This window comes from Halichoeres trimaculatus, unplaced genomic scaffold (genome assembly GCF_033239565.1).
Source record: "Halichoeres trimaculatus isolate MK-OKI-2021-1 unplaced genomic scaffold, fHalTri1.1 fHalTri1_scaffold_9, whole genome shotgun sequence".
NCBI classification, from domain to species: Eukaryota; Metazoa; Chordata; class Actinopteri; order Labriformes; family Labridae; genus Halichoeres; species Halichoeres trimaculatus.
In genome coordinates this window covers 10,046,214-10,063,147 of record NW_027437188.1, presented here as the reverse complement: position 1 = coordinate 10,063,147, position 16,934 = coordinate 10,046,214, and the positions used below count along the sequence as shown (strand labels likewise).

Below are 16,934 nucleotides of genomic sequence, written 5' to 3'. Positions count from 1 at the left end.
ATATAACTTATTCATAACTACTGTGTGTGCAATACTCAGATTCACAATCTCCACTTAATTCAACATCTCCAAGAATGCAAAAACACATAAAACAATCTGTTTTTATAATTGTCCATTAATTCAGGCAGTAAGGGGTTAAGGGCACTCTGACTGCTGGGCCTCTTGCCCAAAGGGCATTCTGGTGTTCTGATTAATGGGCCTTCTGCTTAAAGAGCTTACGGGCTAAAGGGTCTCCTGACAATTAGATGGTTCCTTGAGGATCAAATCCCTCATATTTGATTATGCCAGGGCTATTCAATTAACAATACGATCTGGACTTTGTGCTAAAATAAATAAATTAATACTTTCCAGTCTACACAGGATAAACTGTGTGGACTTGAAAATCCTTGCTGATTTTTTTTAGGGTAGAAAGAGACATGAGTTGGTCAGTGGGTTGATCTAAACACATGTTCACTGCTGTATGAATGATTCCAAAATTCACCCAAACGCTCATTAATCTTTAAACTACATTCTCATATAAAACTGGCAATATTTTTTAGCTCCTGAAAAATGATCAACTTTTGAATTGTGCAACCTTCACAGTTAACATCTTGATTCATTTACTCTGTAGCAGCAACAGGTCCTGAGTCACTGAGGTTTCCTGTTTAAAATCTAATCTTCCACATGCTGACATATACCAACCACAGTTCACACAGGTAAAGTATAATGCGTGAAAGGAGGAAATCCTGACTGGGTGGGTGTTCTACATATTTCAGCACAGAGAAGTTTCAGTTCTCCTCAGGTTTAGACATGAACAACACTCTGGAAGGAGGACCTGAGCCACAGCTGGTTTACGCTGTGCTCTTTGGCTGCATCATGGTGCTGGGTCTGCCTCTGAATGCTCTGTCACTCTGGATTCTGCTTCGTCACCACTGGATGAAATGTCCAAACGTTGTCTACATGGTTAACCTGGCCATCTCAGACCTCCTGCTGGCCTTCTCCTTACCAATGAGGATCTACTTTTACGCCACTGGCACCTGGCCCATTGGTGATTTAGCATGCAACTTGATCACAATGCTCTTCAAAAACAACATCCGCTCCAGCAGCTTCTTCATCACACTCATCAGTGTGGACCGTCTGCTGGCTGTGGTTTACCCCCTCAGGTCACGCCATCTTCGGACCTGGTCTAACGCCTGGAAAGCTGCTGGAGTCGTTTGGCTGTTTGTTGTTGTGGTGAGCATCCCTGAGAGCATGAGCTTTTCAACGTTTTTAAACAGCCTCAATCAATCCCTCTGCTTTGAAGTACCTCAGCGTCCCAAAGAAGCTAAGAATTTCATTCAGCCTGTGTTAGTCTTCACCATGCTGGCTGTCAACATCGTGTGCACTGCTCTGGTGTTGTGGACTCTAAGGAAACATCTGAATGACTCTGCAAGGGTCAAAAACAAGGTGAAGGTCATGCTGTTCTTTGTCATGGGCTTGATCATGTTCACAGTGTGTTTCCTGCCTCTGTATGTCGGAGTATTCACATCAAGATCATCTCGTGTGGGAAGATCTTTAGTTTTACTTGCTAGCGTGAACTGCTGCCTGGATCCACTGTTGTATTACTTTTCTTTGGACGCTTTCTGGAAGAAAAAGGAGGATGTGGATCCCCCGAGGGAACAGTAACCATGAAAGGATGTTGGTTTATCCAGGAAAAACCTTGTGATGGTAAATCAGGCTTTTATCTCCTCTTGTTTAGACTACAGACACTCATTTTACACCACCACAGTCGTTCAGAGTTACAGCCCGTCTAGAACACAGCTGCATGACTCCTCACTGGGACTTAAAACAGAGAAACCACAGCTACCACTGCTTTTTCAGCTTCCCTTCACTTGCGAGAAAACTGATTTCAAGGTTTTATTGTTGAATTTCAAAGCATGCTCTGGACTTGTTGTACCCAAGTAAATTTCTGATCTTCTCAGTCGATGTGTGCACTGTCGTAAACTGGGGTCCTCAGCCAAGGTTTTGCTCTGCGTCACGTAAGGGGCCATTCACACGACAATGGTTTTAAGGTGAAACGCAAAAGTTTTGAAGTGTTTCAGCCTCGCGTTTACACGGAAACGGCGTTTCAGCCAACCTTTTGAAAACAGCCTCCTGAGTGGGATTTTTCTGAAACGCTCCCGTTTTAGCGTTTTTTTAGATGAAACGTTGGCATGTAAACGGGGCCTAAATCAAGGCTGAGGACTAAATGTGACCTTTGACCTTTCTGTCAGAGCTACCACCCTCTGGGAAACTCTTAATGCTCTTCAAATATCTTTTAAACCATACTTAAATTCATGTTCTTTTTGAGGAGATGTTATTCCCTTTCAGATCATATAACAGAAAAGGTTAAATCTTTAATTTTAATTTTGATTTTGATTTTTTTGTTCTCTATTGTTTAATTGTCTTTCCTCTTGTGGTATTTTTTGCTTTAATGTGTTTGATTTGTTTTGATTCTCTTCTAATAATTGGTGGTTTTAATCTTGTTCTCCGCAAATTTATCTTTTATTGTAATTCTTATTTTGTCAAGCACTTTGTAACCCTGTTTTCTAAAAATGCTATACATAAATAAGGTTGTATGGTTAGTAAGGTTTTATTATTATTTTTATAGGAATTTAACTTTTAGCTAAATGTAGAGTTAATGCTCAGTTTTTTGTTGTATTTTTTTTGTTTTTGTGTTTTGCTTGTTCACATTTACTTTTAAACATTGCTTATATCCTGCATGTGCAAAATAAAAAGGACGTTATATGCAGCGCTGTTTATGAAACAAATTTTTGGCAGTTACCGCTGTGAGGACAGACAAACTTTGAGGTCTCAGGTGTTTTATACACGAGGATGATAACAACCATAGACTGTATAAAACATGGACGTAGTCTTGCCTCTTCCGTCTGTTCCTGAAACAGAAAATGAAGCACATCGGCTATTGCAGCCATATTGGTAGTGGCAAGGGCTTCGCGTACAGCCATAGGGCGCTTGTCGGTCACGTGACCCTCAGCTGTGCCCCTTATTGGGCGAGCTTGCGATCCTAATATTCTCTGAACAGCCAAGTAAAAAAAAATTCACCCCCCTGTACAGTGGGTGCTGATAGTAAAATTAGGGACTCAATCAGGAGATGTTATGTAAACCAGGCTGTAAATAGGTTAATTTCTGCTTTGGAAACGGCTTTTTTTGACTGGGTGTGTATGTGACTTCTGGTACTTCTGGAGCCAGCCTCAAGCGAACACTCGAGAAACAGCAGATTTTAGCACTTTTGAATTGTCTCATAAGAGAGAAAGTTGACAGCAGGCTCTTCTGACAGCATCAGACAGAAATATTCAGTTCCCATGTTTTAAGAAAAATACAGACTTGACGCTCTTTTTGCCCTCAGACTTCAGTGCCTTATATTCACTGTCTGACTTTCCGTTTTTGAGATACAAATCCTTTGCCATGCTTCAGTCATTGGTTCTCTCTGAGAACGTCTCTGTCACACAGCCAGCAGCCCCACAGTCCTAATCCACACCAGATGGAGCAGCGCTGATATGAGCCGTCTGCAGACCGAGGGGATGGAGATGACCTTATGTTGAGATCTGAAATGATCTCAAGGTAAATAAAAAACCGTATCAGTATAAAACGACATGCCAAATGAGGCCACTGAGGGAGCTTTTGTTGACCTTTGAAGTGTTGGGCCACAAAGATTTTAAAGAGGAAATTCTCAAGAAACTTTCTGAATGTGCTGACTCGCAGATAAAGTGTGAAGCAAGAGGGTGGAATCAGGAAACGAGCCAGAGGATATGACACAAAACTTCACCCACCTCCAAAGACAGACCACTTCTCAGTTTTTATGATGAAATGAACAGGGCAAAGATTAGATCTAGGCCAACATCTGACACATTCCCACGTTAACAACCTTCTACTCATCAGTGAGTTTTACATTTGGCAAGAGGCTCCAGAATAATACAGATTATTTGTCATATTCAAAAGCTATTAGCTGCTTATTCATAACTTTAAACTTTGCTTCCAGATGATAAACTTGTCTTTAAAAAATAATGCTGACGTTATTAATGACCTGATGTCTGCTGATTTTATGTTGCACCAAAGACTCTAAAAATGGATGTCATCTTGTTTGGCTCAAAGTGAGGTCGCCACAAAAACTACTCCCCCTGGTGGCTGGCTGCAGTACAGGTAGAAAACAAAAATAAATAATCAGACTCTCCAGTCATTCCAGATGGGCTGTGGTCAAACTTTAAAAATCAATACATCTCGTAGAAATGTTTCTCACATTCAATTGTTGTGGTGATTTGAAGATATCATTTGGCTGCCTTGTATTCAGTCCTCTTTTTTTCTGAAAAGTTTTTTTTCATTAGTTATAAGAGGTTAAAAACGAGGTTTTACGTCATGTTCAACGATGACTGACAGCTGCTGTTCTTGTGTATTTTTTAGGTATTGTAAAATATGTCAGAAGGTAAAGCCAAGAAGTAATTAGAGGAAAAAATGATTATTATTTTTGTCACCCAGAATCCCTTACAGTCTTTACTGCGCAGAATCTGGCTGCAAACCTGCTTCAATGGCTGCGCCTGTGACGGGGGAATTTTGGCTTCAAAACCATACAATGGTAAATGGCGTAGCCATACCGTCCACTCTATATACAGTCTATGACACAAGCAATGTAGTTTTAGTCTTTACAGTTATAATCCAGGTGTGTCTCTAGAGGGGTGTCATGGACCCTGAGGTGGGGCAGTTGCAAATAACTTCAGCTATATTCCATCTTGTCAAGTTTACAAAAAATGTTAGTGTAGAGGCAGCTGTGGCATTAAATTCATAAGGTCAGAGTTTGACTCCAGCTCCTGTAGTTACAGGCTGAATGTCACTGAGCAAGACACTAAACTCCAAAATTGCCCCCAATCTTGGTCAGTGGTGTTTCTACCCAGCCACAAGCATGTAAAGTAGAAGCATCAAACATACGATCCACAAGCCAAAACCTGCCTGCCAGAGGACGAATGCAGATGTAACTGGGGAACCTGGTTGCCTGGTGAGTATGCTCAAGAAATATAATAATTGGCGCCGATATGAGACTCAGCAAGGTGAAAAATACAACATCTTACAAGGAAGACAGAGAAGAGAGAAGATACATGCTGGTGTGTCTGTGGAAACAGCAGTTTCCCTCTGGTTCCCAGAGGTCAGTGATGGAGCAGTGAGGGGGGAGTTTGTGAAAACATGCTGATGGCAGCAGAAGTTGTGTGTCCTGAGAAGCGACAAATTTTTGCCATCATTAGCCTGACAGAGAATACTGTGGCAGGGAGGATTTCACAAATACACTGCACGGCCAAAAAAAAAGTTACCACCAAAAAAAAGGTTGCACACTCTAATATTTTGTCTGACCACCTTTAGCTTTGATTACGACATGCATTCACTGCGGCATTGTTTCAATCAGCTTCTGCAATGTCGCAAGATTTATGTCAATCCAGTGTTACATTAATTTTCACAAAGATCTTCATTGATGATGGTAGAGTCTGACCACTGTGCAAAGCCTTCTCCAGCACATCCCAAAGATTCTCAATGGGGTTAAGGTCTGGACTCTGTGGAGGCCAATCCATGTGTGAAAGTGATGTCTCATGCTCCCTGAACCACTCTTTCACAATCTGAGCCTGATGAATCCTGGCGTTGTCATCTTGGAATGTGGCCGTGCCATCAGGGAAGAAAATGTCCATTGATCGAATAACCTGGTCATTCAGTATATTCAGGTAGTCAGCTGACCTCATTCTTTGAGCACAGACTGTTTCTGAACCAATTGCAGCAACCCCAGATCATTGCACTGCCCCCACAGGCTTGGACAGTAGGCACTAGGCATGATGGGTGATCACTTCATCTGCCTCTCTTCTCAACCTGATGGCCCATCACTCTGGAACAGGGTCAATCTGGACTCATCAGACCACATGACCTTCTTCCAGTGCTCCAGAGTCTAATCTTTATGCTCCCTACCCGCATCAATGAAAGATCTTGGTAAAAAAATAATAATAATGCAACACTGGATGGAAATAAATCTTGTAACACTGCAGAAGCTTTTAAAAACAATGAGACGGTGAATGTGTGCCGTAATCAAAGCTAAAGGTGATCCAACAGAATATTGAAGTGTGTGGTTTTTTTTTTTTTTGGTGATGTTATTTTTTTTGGCCAGGAAGTGTATTTGTTGAATGTTTACATGGCAGGGGATAACATGTTTTTTCTTTACATGTTCAAATCAGGTCCCACTTTAGTTTGTAAGGTGTGGGGAGTCAAACACAGATATAGAAATTAGAGTTTAAACAATTTCTAGATCTTGATAGTTGATATAAGCTTTCAGTGAAATACTATATTTTTCAGCTCCACATACATGTGTATTACGTTTTATTGGTACAAAAAGTAGCTTTTCAGGTTTTCTGTGTCAACAACAGTTAATTGAGTTTATACTGTGAGTGAGTAAAATGTAATTGGTCCCTGAGTCTGGATATTTCTGGGCATAGTTATACAGAAACAGGTAAAAATTGCAGACAATGTGACGTTGATGTACTGTGTTGTTATGTATTAATAATTCAAGTAGGCCATCTGGTGTCTCAAAGTGGTTATAGCAATGGTTTAAGTTATTTGGAAGCTTTCTGTAGTTATGAAGTCAGCCTAACCCTAACCCTAAGCCTTTCATTTGCCTGTTGAAAGTTGAAATTCTATTCTGAAGCTGATGTTATACTGATGTATGCTAACTGCTAGCATATCAATGCAGTTTCCCATATACGTTAGCATCAGGCTTGCACTATTTTGTTATTTTGGTAAATATGGTGATTTATACCATTTCGAATGTATTAAATATGAATCTCCTGAGAGAGAGTAATGTACATTTCTTTATGAAGACAGTTCATCAGTAAAACACTGATCTGAAAATCCTGAATCAGAGTTTTCTTGGGAATTATCTAACTGCTAAGCTAAGATAGCTGCAGCAGACTAGTTGACGTAAGGCCCGGCGGCTCCGGCACAATGTAAGAATTGATAAGGGAATCGTTAAGCACAAAAGGCTAACGATATCGATGGATTGAAACATATTTTTTGATTCCCATTCCTAGTTTTATGTTTGTGCCTTTGTACAATCAGCTAAGCACATGTGATAAACAGGTGATAAGTGCTCTTAAATTTGGTTTTATTTTTTTTTGAGACTTGGCTGTTCATAACATGTTTTGTAGAGGGATAGTTCATTAAATATAAAAAAATCTATAATATACTTGTATTATTTTTGCCCTGAAATTAAGGACACTTGATTTTGTGATTAGTTACGGGAGGTTATTTATTCTATGATTTTACGATTATGCCCACTTAAGATCAGTTAAGCTGTGCGTGGCCCTTGGACTTAAATGAGTTTGACATGCCTGAAGGAAAAGAAAGCAATGATGTGCTGAAGTGACCCATTTAAAAAAAAAAAACTGGAAAGAAGAAGACACTAAATATGAACGCATGTTGCATTCAAAACACCCAGACCGCAGCAGAAGTTTTGAGAGATGGAGCCAACACATGGTTAATTTTCACTACTTTATTCACAGACAGATTTCATCAGCAGACAAAATATACAGCTCAAAGTTTTGCTTGTTTAGCTAACGTACATGTATTATGCTCTCGTATCAGTAGCATTGACTTTAATCCGGTCTCTGGATTAAGGCTTTAAACGTTGTTTTACAAAACATTCTAACAGTGCTGTTTTTCTTATAAGACATGCAAGGGAAAACAGACATCATCTTAAAAAGGTTCACAAAGGCAATGATTCAGAGTGTCAAAAAAAAAAAAGCAATAAAAGAGAAAAGCTGATGACGACTGAGAGCATCAAAAGAAAGCACAATGTGCACTCATTTCAACTATAATAATATACAAAGATGAGAAAGCAATCTAATGCCCAATGCAGCCTCCGCTCTCTTCTACTGTGTGACAGTTTTTCAAAGAAGGAAATAAAAAGCAGGAGGTGAAGCAAGGACGCAACAGGCAGGAGGATAAATATGCAAGCAAGAAACTAGTCATCAGCAGCTAGATGTTCACAATGAAGAGCTTATGAGGGAAAATAATCAGATTGTTGCACAAGAAAGCAAAAGTTCATGCTCTGCACAGACGACTGTTAATAGAACTAAGAAACAGCTCGTGTGCAGCAGGATAAACAAAAGTGCAGTCACCTCAGCAACACATGGAGACCATCATCTCCCCAAAGAACAGAAACAAATCCCCAGAGGAGAGGAGAGGTCTTGCAATTGTGTTCATTATTGGCTTTAAGACTGTGCTACAAGGAAAATCCTGTGATAGAACCAGCAGCTTAGTATTGCATCACATGTCAGGGTAAAAACTACCTATGGGAGACAGAATAGAAAAACAAAAACAGGGAGGAGGATAAAGAGGAAACATCCTTAACAGAAAACCTCAAACCTAACTAAGAAGTAAAGTGCGACTCAGACACGATCAGATCCACAGGAGGATGCTACAGTGGCTCGGGAGGTGATGGAGATGTGCCTTTAAGGAGGTTGGGGGTGACGCGGATGACCGCAGCACTTACGCTTCATCGCAGATAACCGTCTCCACCACAAATGTGTTCTCAAAGTGACGGATGTGGTGGCATTCCTTCGCCTCGCGCTTGTCGATGCCTGAGAGGAAAACAGGGTGAGACAGAGAGAGGATCAGGGATGTGACTTCGCTGACCTACAGTTCTTTTCACAACCGTTTCAAAAGTCACATCCGCTTGAATAACAGCGAGAACTCAATCTATCAAAACACAGTTTTTCTCCCTTATTGACTGTTTGCATCGACCCTCTATGAGACATGGCTTACGTCTGTGAGTGACACGGCGGCTCAGGCGGTACGTGTCCTTCCCATTACACAGGCGGTAGATAAACGGTCCCAGCTGACGCATGTTGTGAACTTTGCCAGTCACTACCATCTCCTCATGGATGATGTAGGTCTGAGGCAAGTATGTTCCCTTCTGCAAGACACAGAGGTGCAATCACAGCCAGCTCACAGGGAGGATACCTTATACAACATAAACACTGACGGGCAGAGTTAGTGGGAACAATGAGTGCCTCAAACTTTTTCACACACGACTCAACATCATTGACCTGCTGTGGGGGAGAAAAAGCTGGAGAGTAAAAACTGAAGGAGCTACAATGACTCATTCTCCAAGGTGCATCATCCTCTCTGCTTGACTCTGTTTTTATTCCTCCTCTACAGCGGATGCAGAGGAGGAAAAAGTACAAGGGAAGAGAGCTGGTGCAAGACAATAGAGGCTTCGGGAGAGGAGGTTGAAATCGTGTGGGATCTCTGTTAAATAGGACGGATGAGCTAATAGGGCTAGCCAGGAGTCAGGTGATACAGCCACGCCTTCTTTGACTACACCGTCATCATCGACAGCTTCTCGATTGTTGAAGATCAATAGACATCAGTGCTCCTCTACATAGACTATCCCAACAATTTTGCAATTCTACTACTTATTTTACCATATTCAGTACTTGTTTGTTTGTACTTTGTTTTACTACCCTGGTATTTTTTCTAAATTGTGTATGAGTGCAACTGTGATGAATTAATTTTTCCTCAGGATAAACACAGTATTTCTGATTCTGGTATCTGATCTCCGGCTCAGTACATTTTACTTCACAAAAGACTTTCCTTTTGTTCACAAATGACCTGAGGTCAGAGTCTTGGATCAGCTATATTTAGGATTTGTCCTGTTAGCATCACTGACACTCACTAGCTAACATTTCTAACCTCACTTCTGTCACCATTTTTCTATAATGCTCAGAAAACAATTCCAAGTTTGGTACATTATTTCTTAGCTGCAACAACACTTCTTGTCAAAAACTCTTATACCATTAGGAAGCCTGTTCATTTCTCTTTTAAATGGTGCAACATTTGTGAACAGCAAAGATTTGTGGGATGAACTGCAGGGCTGAGGATGTGGGTTTCCCCTATGAAAAATTTGCCAAATCTTCTCTGCCAATGCCTAACAGTTTAATCTACCACTGACTTATTTTTGGTGGATTAGATGATTGAAGTCTGAAACAAATAGTTATACTGTCAATTCAACAGTTTATTAATTTGACACACAAGGCCTCAGTAGCGTGTTGAACAAACTGTTTAGTTTGTGTGACTTATTTCCAATAACCTCTCTCAGGCTGAGTAGTGACGTGTTTTTGTGTAATGTGGACAGTAGAGGCATCCACATGCTACACAACTGACATATGGCTAGGTCCCGCCTTCAAACACGATGACCCAATCACAGTCATTCCCATACACTCGGACGTTTTCCACCTAAACATTCATTGAAATGCATTGCGTAAAGTCGGTTTTCATTCAGTTTTATGAGTTTTTGTGAGATTTTTAGTTTAAGAATGGCAAAACTGTGTTCATGGGGTTCATGCAACTCCAACACAAGGTATCCTGAGAGGCTGTGCATTAAGGTGTATTTTTTTTTACCCTTTTCTAAGACACAATTCAACCAAGAAAAGTTGGTTAAAGTTGTGCTGTAGATCACACATCAACTCAACCTTCCAAGTTAAGCTAACATTGTATTTGAGGCAACATATCACTTAGCTGGAAAGAAATGAGAAATGAGAGTTATCTTTAATGCTCAAAGGTAAGCTAAAGTTAGCCTAATGTTAGCTCCTAGCATGTCACTTTATTTGTTGGTAGTTCACTGGCCTTTGTTGTTCTAGTTTTTGTACTTTGGTGATCGTACGTCATTGTGTACAAAAATGCTGATTCTTTATCTTGTTGACTGAGATACTGATGGCAATGAGATGCAGTTTATCACATTGATAAACTGATGCAACTGGATTTTTTAATTGACCTTCTCAACAATAAAATGATTTCAGTATTCCTCAAATGAGTGGTTTAGACCTTTTGGTGACTTCTAGATGAAATGCGGTCTTTCTGTCTCCAAGAATCATCACCAGCATCCTGCAAAATATCTCCTGCTGTGACACCTGCTAAAGAGCCTGTCACTGGATGTTCACTGTCTGAATAAGAAAAGGGGGCGGTCAGTTAAGTATTTTCACTTTGTTTAGTCATTCCTGAAACTACCAGTCTGTTAAATGATTTGTAAATATCTCTATTATCATAGGCCCAGAGAGAAGGTTATATACTGTATGGAAGCAGTACCATAGCCAGCTGCCATTAGCTAGGGCTGTAGCTCCAGCTAATGGTTACTGCCACAATGCTGTACTGTTTTACAAGAAAACTCCTGCTCCTATTTTGATCTGGAAAATGGAGATAAAGGTGTATGTAGGCTATGTCTGCTTTAACTGAAGTAAATCCACATGACTGGAGCAATGTATAACCAGCCATTTATGCTAATGTTAGCCACACTAGAAACATATTGGATGGTTTCCCCGACTCTTCTGTGCTCAATTCTGACTGATTTCTGAGTCTTTTGAGAGGAAGTCACACCTGTGGTGAGGGTAGAAGGTTTGTGGGTGGATGTTTGATGTGGTTGCTCACTGGTTAAGTCAGTGGTGAATGCCTTAACTACCAGCCCATAGCATCAAAGAACAATGAAAAGACTCTGAGTGTTTCCCTTTTTTTTTAAAAAAAAAAGCTCTGCCAGGTTTAAGTCATATTTACACTATTAACACCTTGTCTGCAGTGTGTGATGTAAAGAGGAATAATGAGGGGAAGACTGTCACTGTGTAGTGTCAGATTCTGCAGTGTGGAATAGTGTGTATCTGTGTGTATGCGGGGCTCCTGCTGTGTGTTTATAGGCCATGTCTCTTATGTTCCCACGACACCCCACTGCTGTGTGAAATCACACGCTGAGACACAAATATTACACCATTGTTGAGTGGTGTTAGAAGAACCTCATTACTGCGGTCACAGATCTGTGTTAGCAGCCTTTGGTTGCAGCTGTGGTACCTTGACGTTGATGAGAAGCTCCCAGAGGTTGCGCGGAGGCATCACGATGGTGGTGTTGAGTTCGATGACGTAGCATTTGTCCAGGGCTATGTCATGGTAGGCGGTCAGTCCCTGGGGGAAAAAATGTCATAAAAACATGCAACAAACTGGGCGTCTCACTATTCTATATCAATGTTTCCTTTCTTTCCCTGTGATACATTTGAGGTGGGAAATTTTTTAAACCAATGAAGTAAAAATCTTTCTGTCTACTGCATTCTGAGTTCCTCGCTCGAGCCTTATGAGTCTATGCACCATGTGAGTGTGTGTTTGTGTGTGTTTGTCCTCACTCTGTGGAAGTCATGGATTATATCAGCAGGGTCACTGCCTCCAAAGTGAGGCACAGGCACTGTGATCTTCTCGTAGTTGTCGGCCAAGTAGATGCCAACATTTTCCTCCAGCTCCTGACGCCCACGCAGCGGAGCGTACACTGAGTCTTCGTACAGCACCCTGCAGTGGAACAGGTTCTCCTCTGGGATCTACACACACACACAGACGCACACACACAATCAGAATGTAGATCAACACACCAGCTGGAACAAACAACTCTGTGTATGGGTTACCTTTCTAACTACAATGGTTGGAAGCAAAACAAAAGACAGAGTTTTACTTTTGGGCTAAATGAACAAGATGTAATTCTTGAATAAATCTAGGAACCAATTTGTCTCTTAAAATTTAAGGCTTTTGGCGCAAAAAAATAAACAAAGATGCAAATTAGCTTGAGCTCAGATTTTATGACCACCAATTTTTTTTTCATCATTGTGCATGTTTCTCATGAATCCAAAACAAATTCAAATGCATGTAACAGAATCTCAGTTGGCTTAACTAGTCAAGTTTTCTAATGCAAAAGTCTCACACTATTTTATTTCAGCCCAGAAATCCAACATTTCTGTTATCAGAAATGTAAAAAGGCTGCTTCAGTTCATCAACTTGACTGACACCTACACCCTTGCCAGGGGTTCTACACTTTGATTATTTTTATTTGGATAATTTATCTGTAATCTGTTTGCAGTTAATCTAGTTTTTGCTCTTGAAGGCCCAAAAGAGGAATCAATGTTAATTTTACTGTGTTTCATTAGCAGATAAAATATCCTTCCAGGAGTTTCAAGTATCACACAACTTAAACCTGAGACTTTATATTCCAGGAAGCATTGAATCCTAAGTTTAAAGACGGGACATTGCGGTTTTTCAGGCCCTTATCTGTCCCTTATTTTGACCTCTGTCTCAAACACTTTGTTTTATCTGCTGTCTCTTTAAGGCTCCCATCTCCACAAACCCCCCTTCCCTCTGATTGGTCAATCCTCTGGAGGTATGGCGGGGCTTGGTGTTTGAGGCCCACTTCTCCAACATGTCATGAACCAGTTAGGAGGTCCTCATTTTAGCGAGTCACCTGAAGATCTTGTGCTATTTTTGAAATGGGATCTCTACAACACATGAATCTGTAGCAGTTTGAAAATCTGTGATACCTAACACCTCCTCTTTCAAGATAATGGAAGTAGCACATTTTGTACAATCAAGCTTAGAAATCACAAAAACAATAATTGGCTGTTGATATTTTTTAAATCACTTCACCAAAACATGAAGAGTTCATTATATTCGGCTCTTACATGAGGTATAAAGTAGTAGCGGTAGACATAAATGGAGGCGAGGACCAGACCGGCCATGAACACAACCAGGCCAAACGTCAAGCAGCACAGCCCGTTGAGGGGAGACTTTTTGGGCCGCAGTGGAAGAACCAGCTCATCCTCGTCCTGGAAAACACACACACAAATTTCACACATTACACCCACAGAAAAGCCTTTCAAGGCTGCCTCAAACCAACTTTCAGCTTACTCATCTTCCCTGTGACAGGCAGCTGAAAAGACCTGAATTGACTTAGTGCCTGAACTGCTAAAACAGGCGCTCTCGGAAATGGTGATGCCTCACTTGGAACAGAAATTAGCAGCACTGAGCTCAGCTAGAGGAAGAGATGAGGGAGCGTTTGGTATTGAAAACTCGTCTGAGATGGTGGGTGAGTAATTTTCCCAGACGCCTCCAGTCTCGCAGCCCATCTGCCAGTGCCACGCGTCCAACCTGTGTTAGCAGGGTGGCACTACACACTGATAGTAGCTACTTACTGACTGTGTGCTTCCTTTTATTAAAATAATGACTAACAGAGAAGTGGCTCAGTGTGTGTCATGTTTCTGTGAGGTAAAATCATTCTCCTCTTTTTTAAGAAACAATGGATTCTATTCTTGGCTGGAAAAAAAGAGGATAAAATGAGCTTCAGGGAGCAGCTTTTGTCAGAAACTTCAGAGGAAAACGGTGACAATCCTGTCAGAAAACGTTACATCATTTCAAAAAGGAGATGACACAAAAAGGTTGAATGCAAAACCTTTGTCTTGCAATGTCTTTGTAAGAGTGCAGAGCATTTTTTGCACCTAAGTAGGACAGTGTGTGTGTGTGCTGTATTTCTGTTTGGTGATTCATCTCAGCTCAGTGTTCTGCTCTTTGTGGAAGCATTTGTAAACAGAGAGTGCATGAGCACAAGGCGACAACTGTGGTTGTGCGAACACAGACTTAGTGTGAGACTTTCTGTTCTGAGAGATATAAGAGCTCTTTCACACCAGCTGAGAGCGTGACACACCATGAGGCCTGTCATTCTCTTGTTCAATACATCAGAGTGAGCAGATTTTACACTCTCACAGCACTTTTACACTTTAAATGCATGTCTAATGTCCTGTATTTCCCACCATCTTGGGGACAAGGTCATGAATCTTTAATGAGAGCTGAGGTGATGCTGGGGTGCTGCTACTGCAAAGTTATGGACTCCACTGCTCTACCTCCATCAGAGCTGTGAAAAATAATCTTGCATGCGCTGCAGGCACGAGCATCCCATCTGCCATTTTGTCAGCTAAATCTTGGACATACCTTTCATTGAAGCTTAAACTAAAGCAGACACTATTCCAGCATGATGTCTTCAAATATAATCACATGACATTCATTAAATTCTAACAATCAGATCATGCAATTCAAAAGACATTATTCCCTTATTGCATTTCCTTGGTGCATGCAATCTGCAATTCAGTGTTGGATTATGGGTATGCATGTTGTCTGAACTTGAACTGATCTTGCAAAATGAGGCTTACAGCGCAGAGGAAACATCACACCAATGACATGCTTTGTTTGCCAGTAAATGGCGATAGATGCTGTCAAAATGTCCTGCTGATCGTGGCTGTGCAGGTGCAGGCTGCAGGCAGGGGAGCCCGAGCGCAGCAGGAATCACATTTCATGATCATTTCATCAGAACCACAAAGACAAACAAGACTCAAATAAGACATTTCACAAAGAGAGACGCGTTTCTCACCATCGGATGAGGGATGAGGATTTCGGTTTTGTCGCCATCATTCTCTTTCTCCACTTTCTGTCCCGAGACAGACTGGAAACTGATCTTCACCATGGCTCGCTGTCAAAATCTGTCAGACTGTGTGTGTGTGTGTGTATGTGTGTGTGTGTCTGCTCTCCGTCTGTGTGTTCACTATTTGGACACCTTCCTGAAACAAATCCCCTCTCTACTCGTCGCTGGGCCGTCCTCCTCTCTCCGCTGCTCCTCTGTCTGTTTTTGTTTCATCCGACCGGAAGTATGCTTTTATTTTTTTCCCAAGATGCGCCTTTAAAGGAGCAGTCCGCTGCGTTTTGCGCAGTAAGAATAAAAACACACTACTTTATTTCCCCTGGTGTTATCTTATGTCTTAATTTTGTTACAAACGACAATAACAAAGCTGCGAATTTATGCATAAGTAAGGACAATGAGTAAAATAACTAAAAAATAAAATTCATGTTACACTTTGACTCCCATAGACTGAAAATGACAGTCATTGTGGGTCTTATTTGTAGTCTTTTAAAGCGGGTATATTTGTCCATTATTTATTAATAAAAGGGTTTCGAGCACCATGCATCTTTATAGCAATACATATCTGATTTTCACATAAAAAAACTACATTTAAGTCTCTGATATTCTGTATGTTTAGCCTCCGTAGACCCAACCTACTCATATGAGAACTAGGGATGGGTACCGAATTAGGTACTTTTATAGGTACCGACCGAATCCTGTCAAAAGTACTGGGTATCAATTCATGTAAAACCAAAAGGTACCATGTTTAGGTACCTAAATGTATCCATGTGACTGTGAGGGAGTGGAAGAGTTGGAGATTTTCCATGCTGGACTTGAACACAGCATTGCAAGGTTATATATTGAAGAATAAATTTGTTAAATTGAATTTTTTTTATATGTCATTATTAAACAAATTGATATTTTTTTACCACATAAACACAAAAAAGTACCGAAACTTGGTACCGTTGAGTACCGGTACCGATTGCGAGGTACCGGTACTCAACGGTGCGGCATCGTTTCAAATGTGAAAGGTACCCATCCCTAATGGGGACATTAGATATCTACCGCTCAGACCCATGATATTTTGTATCTTAAAAACTCTGATGTACTAGCCACATAAAGGGATACTGCTTATGCTATCTTTTACACCTACAATGAAAACGATGGCAGGAATATCTGTAAAAACTTTGTCGGCTGCTTCCAAAGTAAATTAGAGAAAGGTAGAAATATTATCCAGATTTTCTGAATGAAACTAGAGTATTTATGTAAATAATACTCCTAACTTACTAATCACTTTTAAAAAAGGACCAAGTTTAGTTGTCATACTATTAGGTCTGATTTGTTTCAAATAGTAATAAAAAGTAAAAAAATAAATAAACTAATTAATTTTTTTTAAAAAGCACGCCAGACAAAAACTTGGGTCTAAGGATTTAACAATATGAAAAAGTTTCAGCACTGACTTTATTGCTTTAATCGTGGTTACTGTCATACTCTAAATTGTCCTTTACTACTACTTCAGATGCAGTTACCTAGTGATATCTGTCCGATCGTCTTCACATATGCTTGGCTCCTAGCTTGAAGCTCAAATTGGAAGTAGCTACATTGGTGATATTTTAATTCTACTTGACACAAACCATAAATGATGTACCTT

At 40.6% G+C, this 16,934-nt stretch overlaps 2 protein-coding genes across 2 annotated transcripts; one reads left to right on the top strand and one right to left on the bottom strand.

Moving 5' to 3' along the window:
- Positions 1-789: 789 nt before the first annotated feature.
- On the top strand, positions 790-2,258 carry LOC141797811 (lysophosphatidic acid receptor 6-like). The gene is made up of 3 exons (XM_074679495.1): positions 790-1,425; positions 1,551-1,640; positions 2,232-2,258. The coding sequence occupies exons 1-3, from the start codon at positions 790-792 to the stop codon at positions 2,256-2,258; spliced, it is 753 nt and encodes a 250-aa protein (XP_074535596.1).
- Positions 2,259-7,513: 5,255 nt separating this feature from the next.
- itm2ca (integral membrane protein 2Ca) lies at positions 7,514-15,530 on the bottom strand. Its single transcript, XM_074680213.1, has 6 exons — positions 15,257-15,530; positions 13,518-13,661; positions 12,201-12,389; positions 11,875-11,985; positions 8,803-8,953; positions 7,514-8,618 (listed from the first exon to the last, which is right to left on the bottom strand). The coding sequence occupies exons 1-6, from the start codon at positions 15,347-15,349 to the stop codon at positions 8,527-8,529; spliced, it is 780 nt and encodes a 259-aa protein (XP_074536314.1). The 5' UTR covers positions 15,350-15,530; the 3' UTR covers positions 7,514-8,526.
- Positions 15,531-16,934: the final 1,404 nt, after the last annotated feature.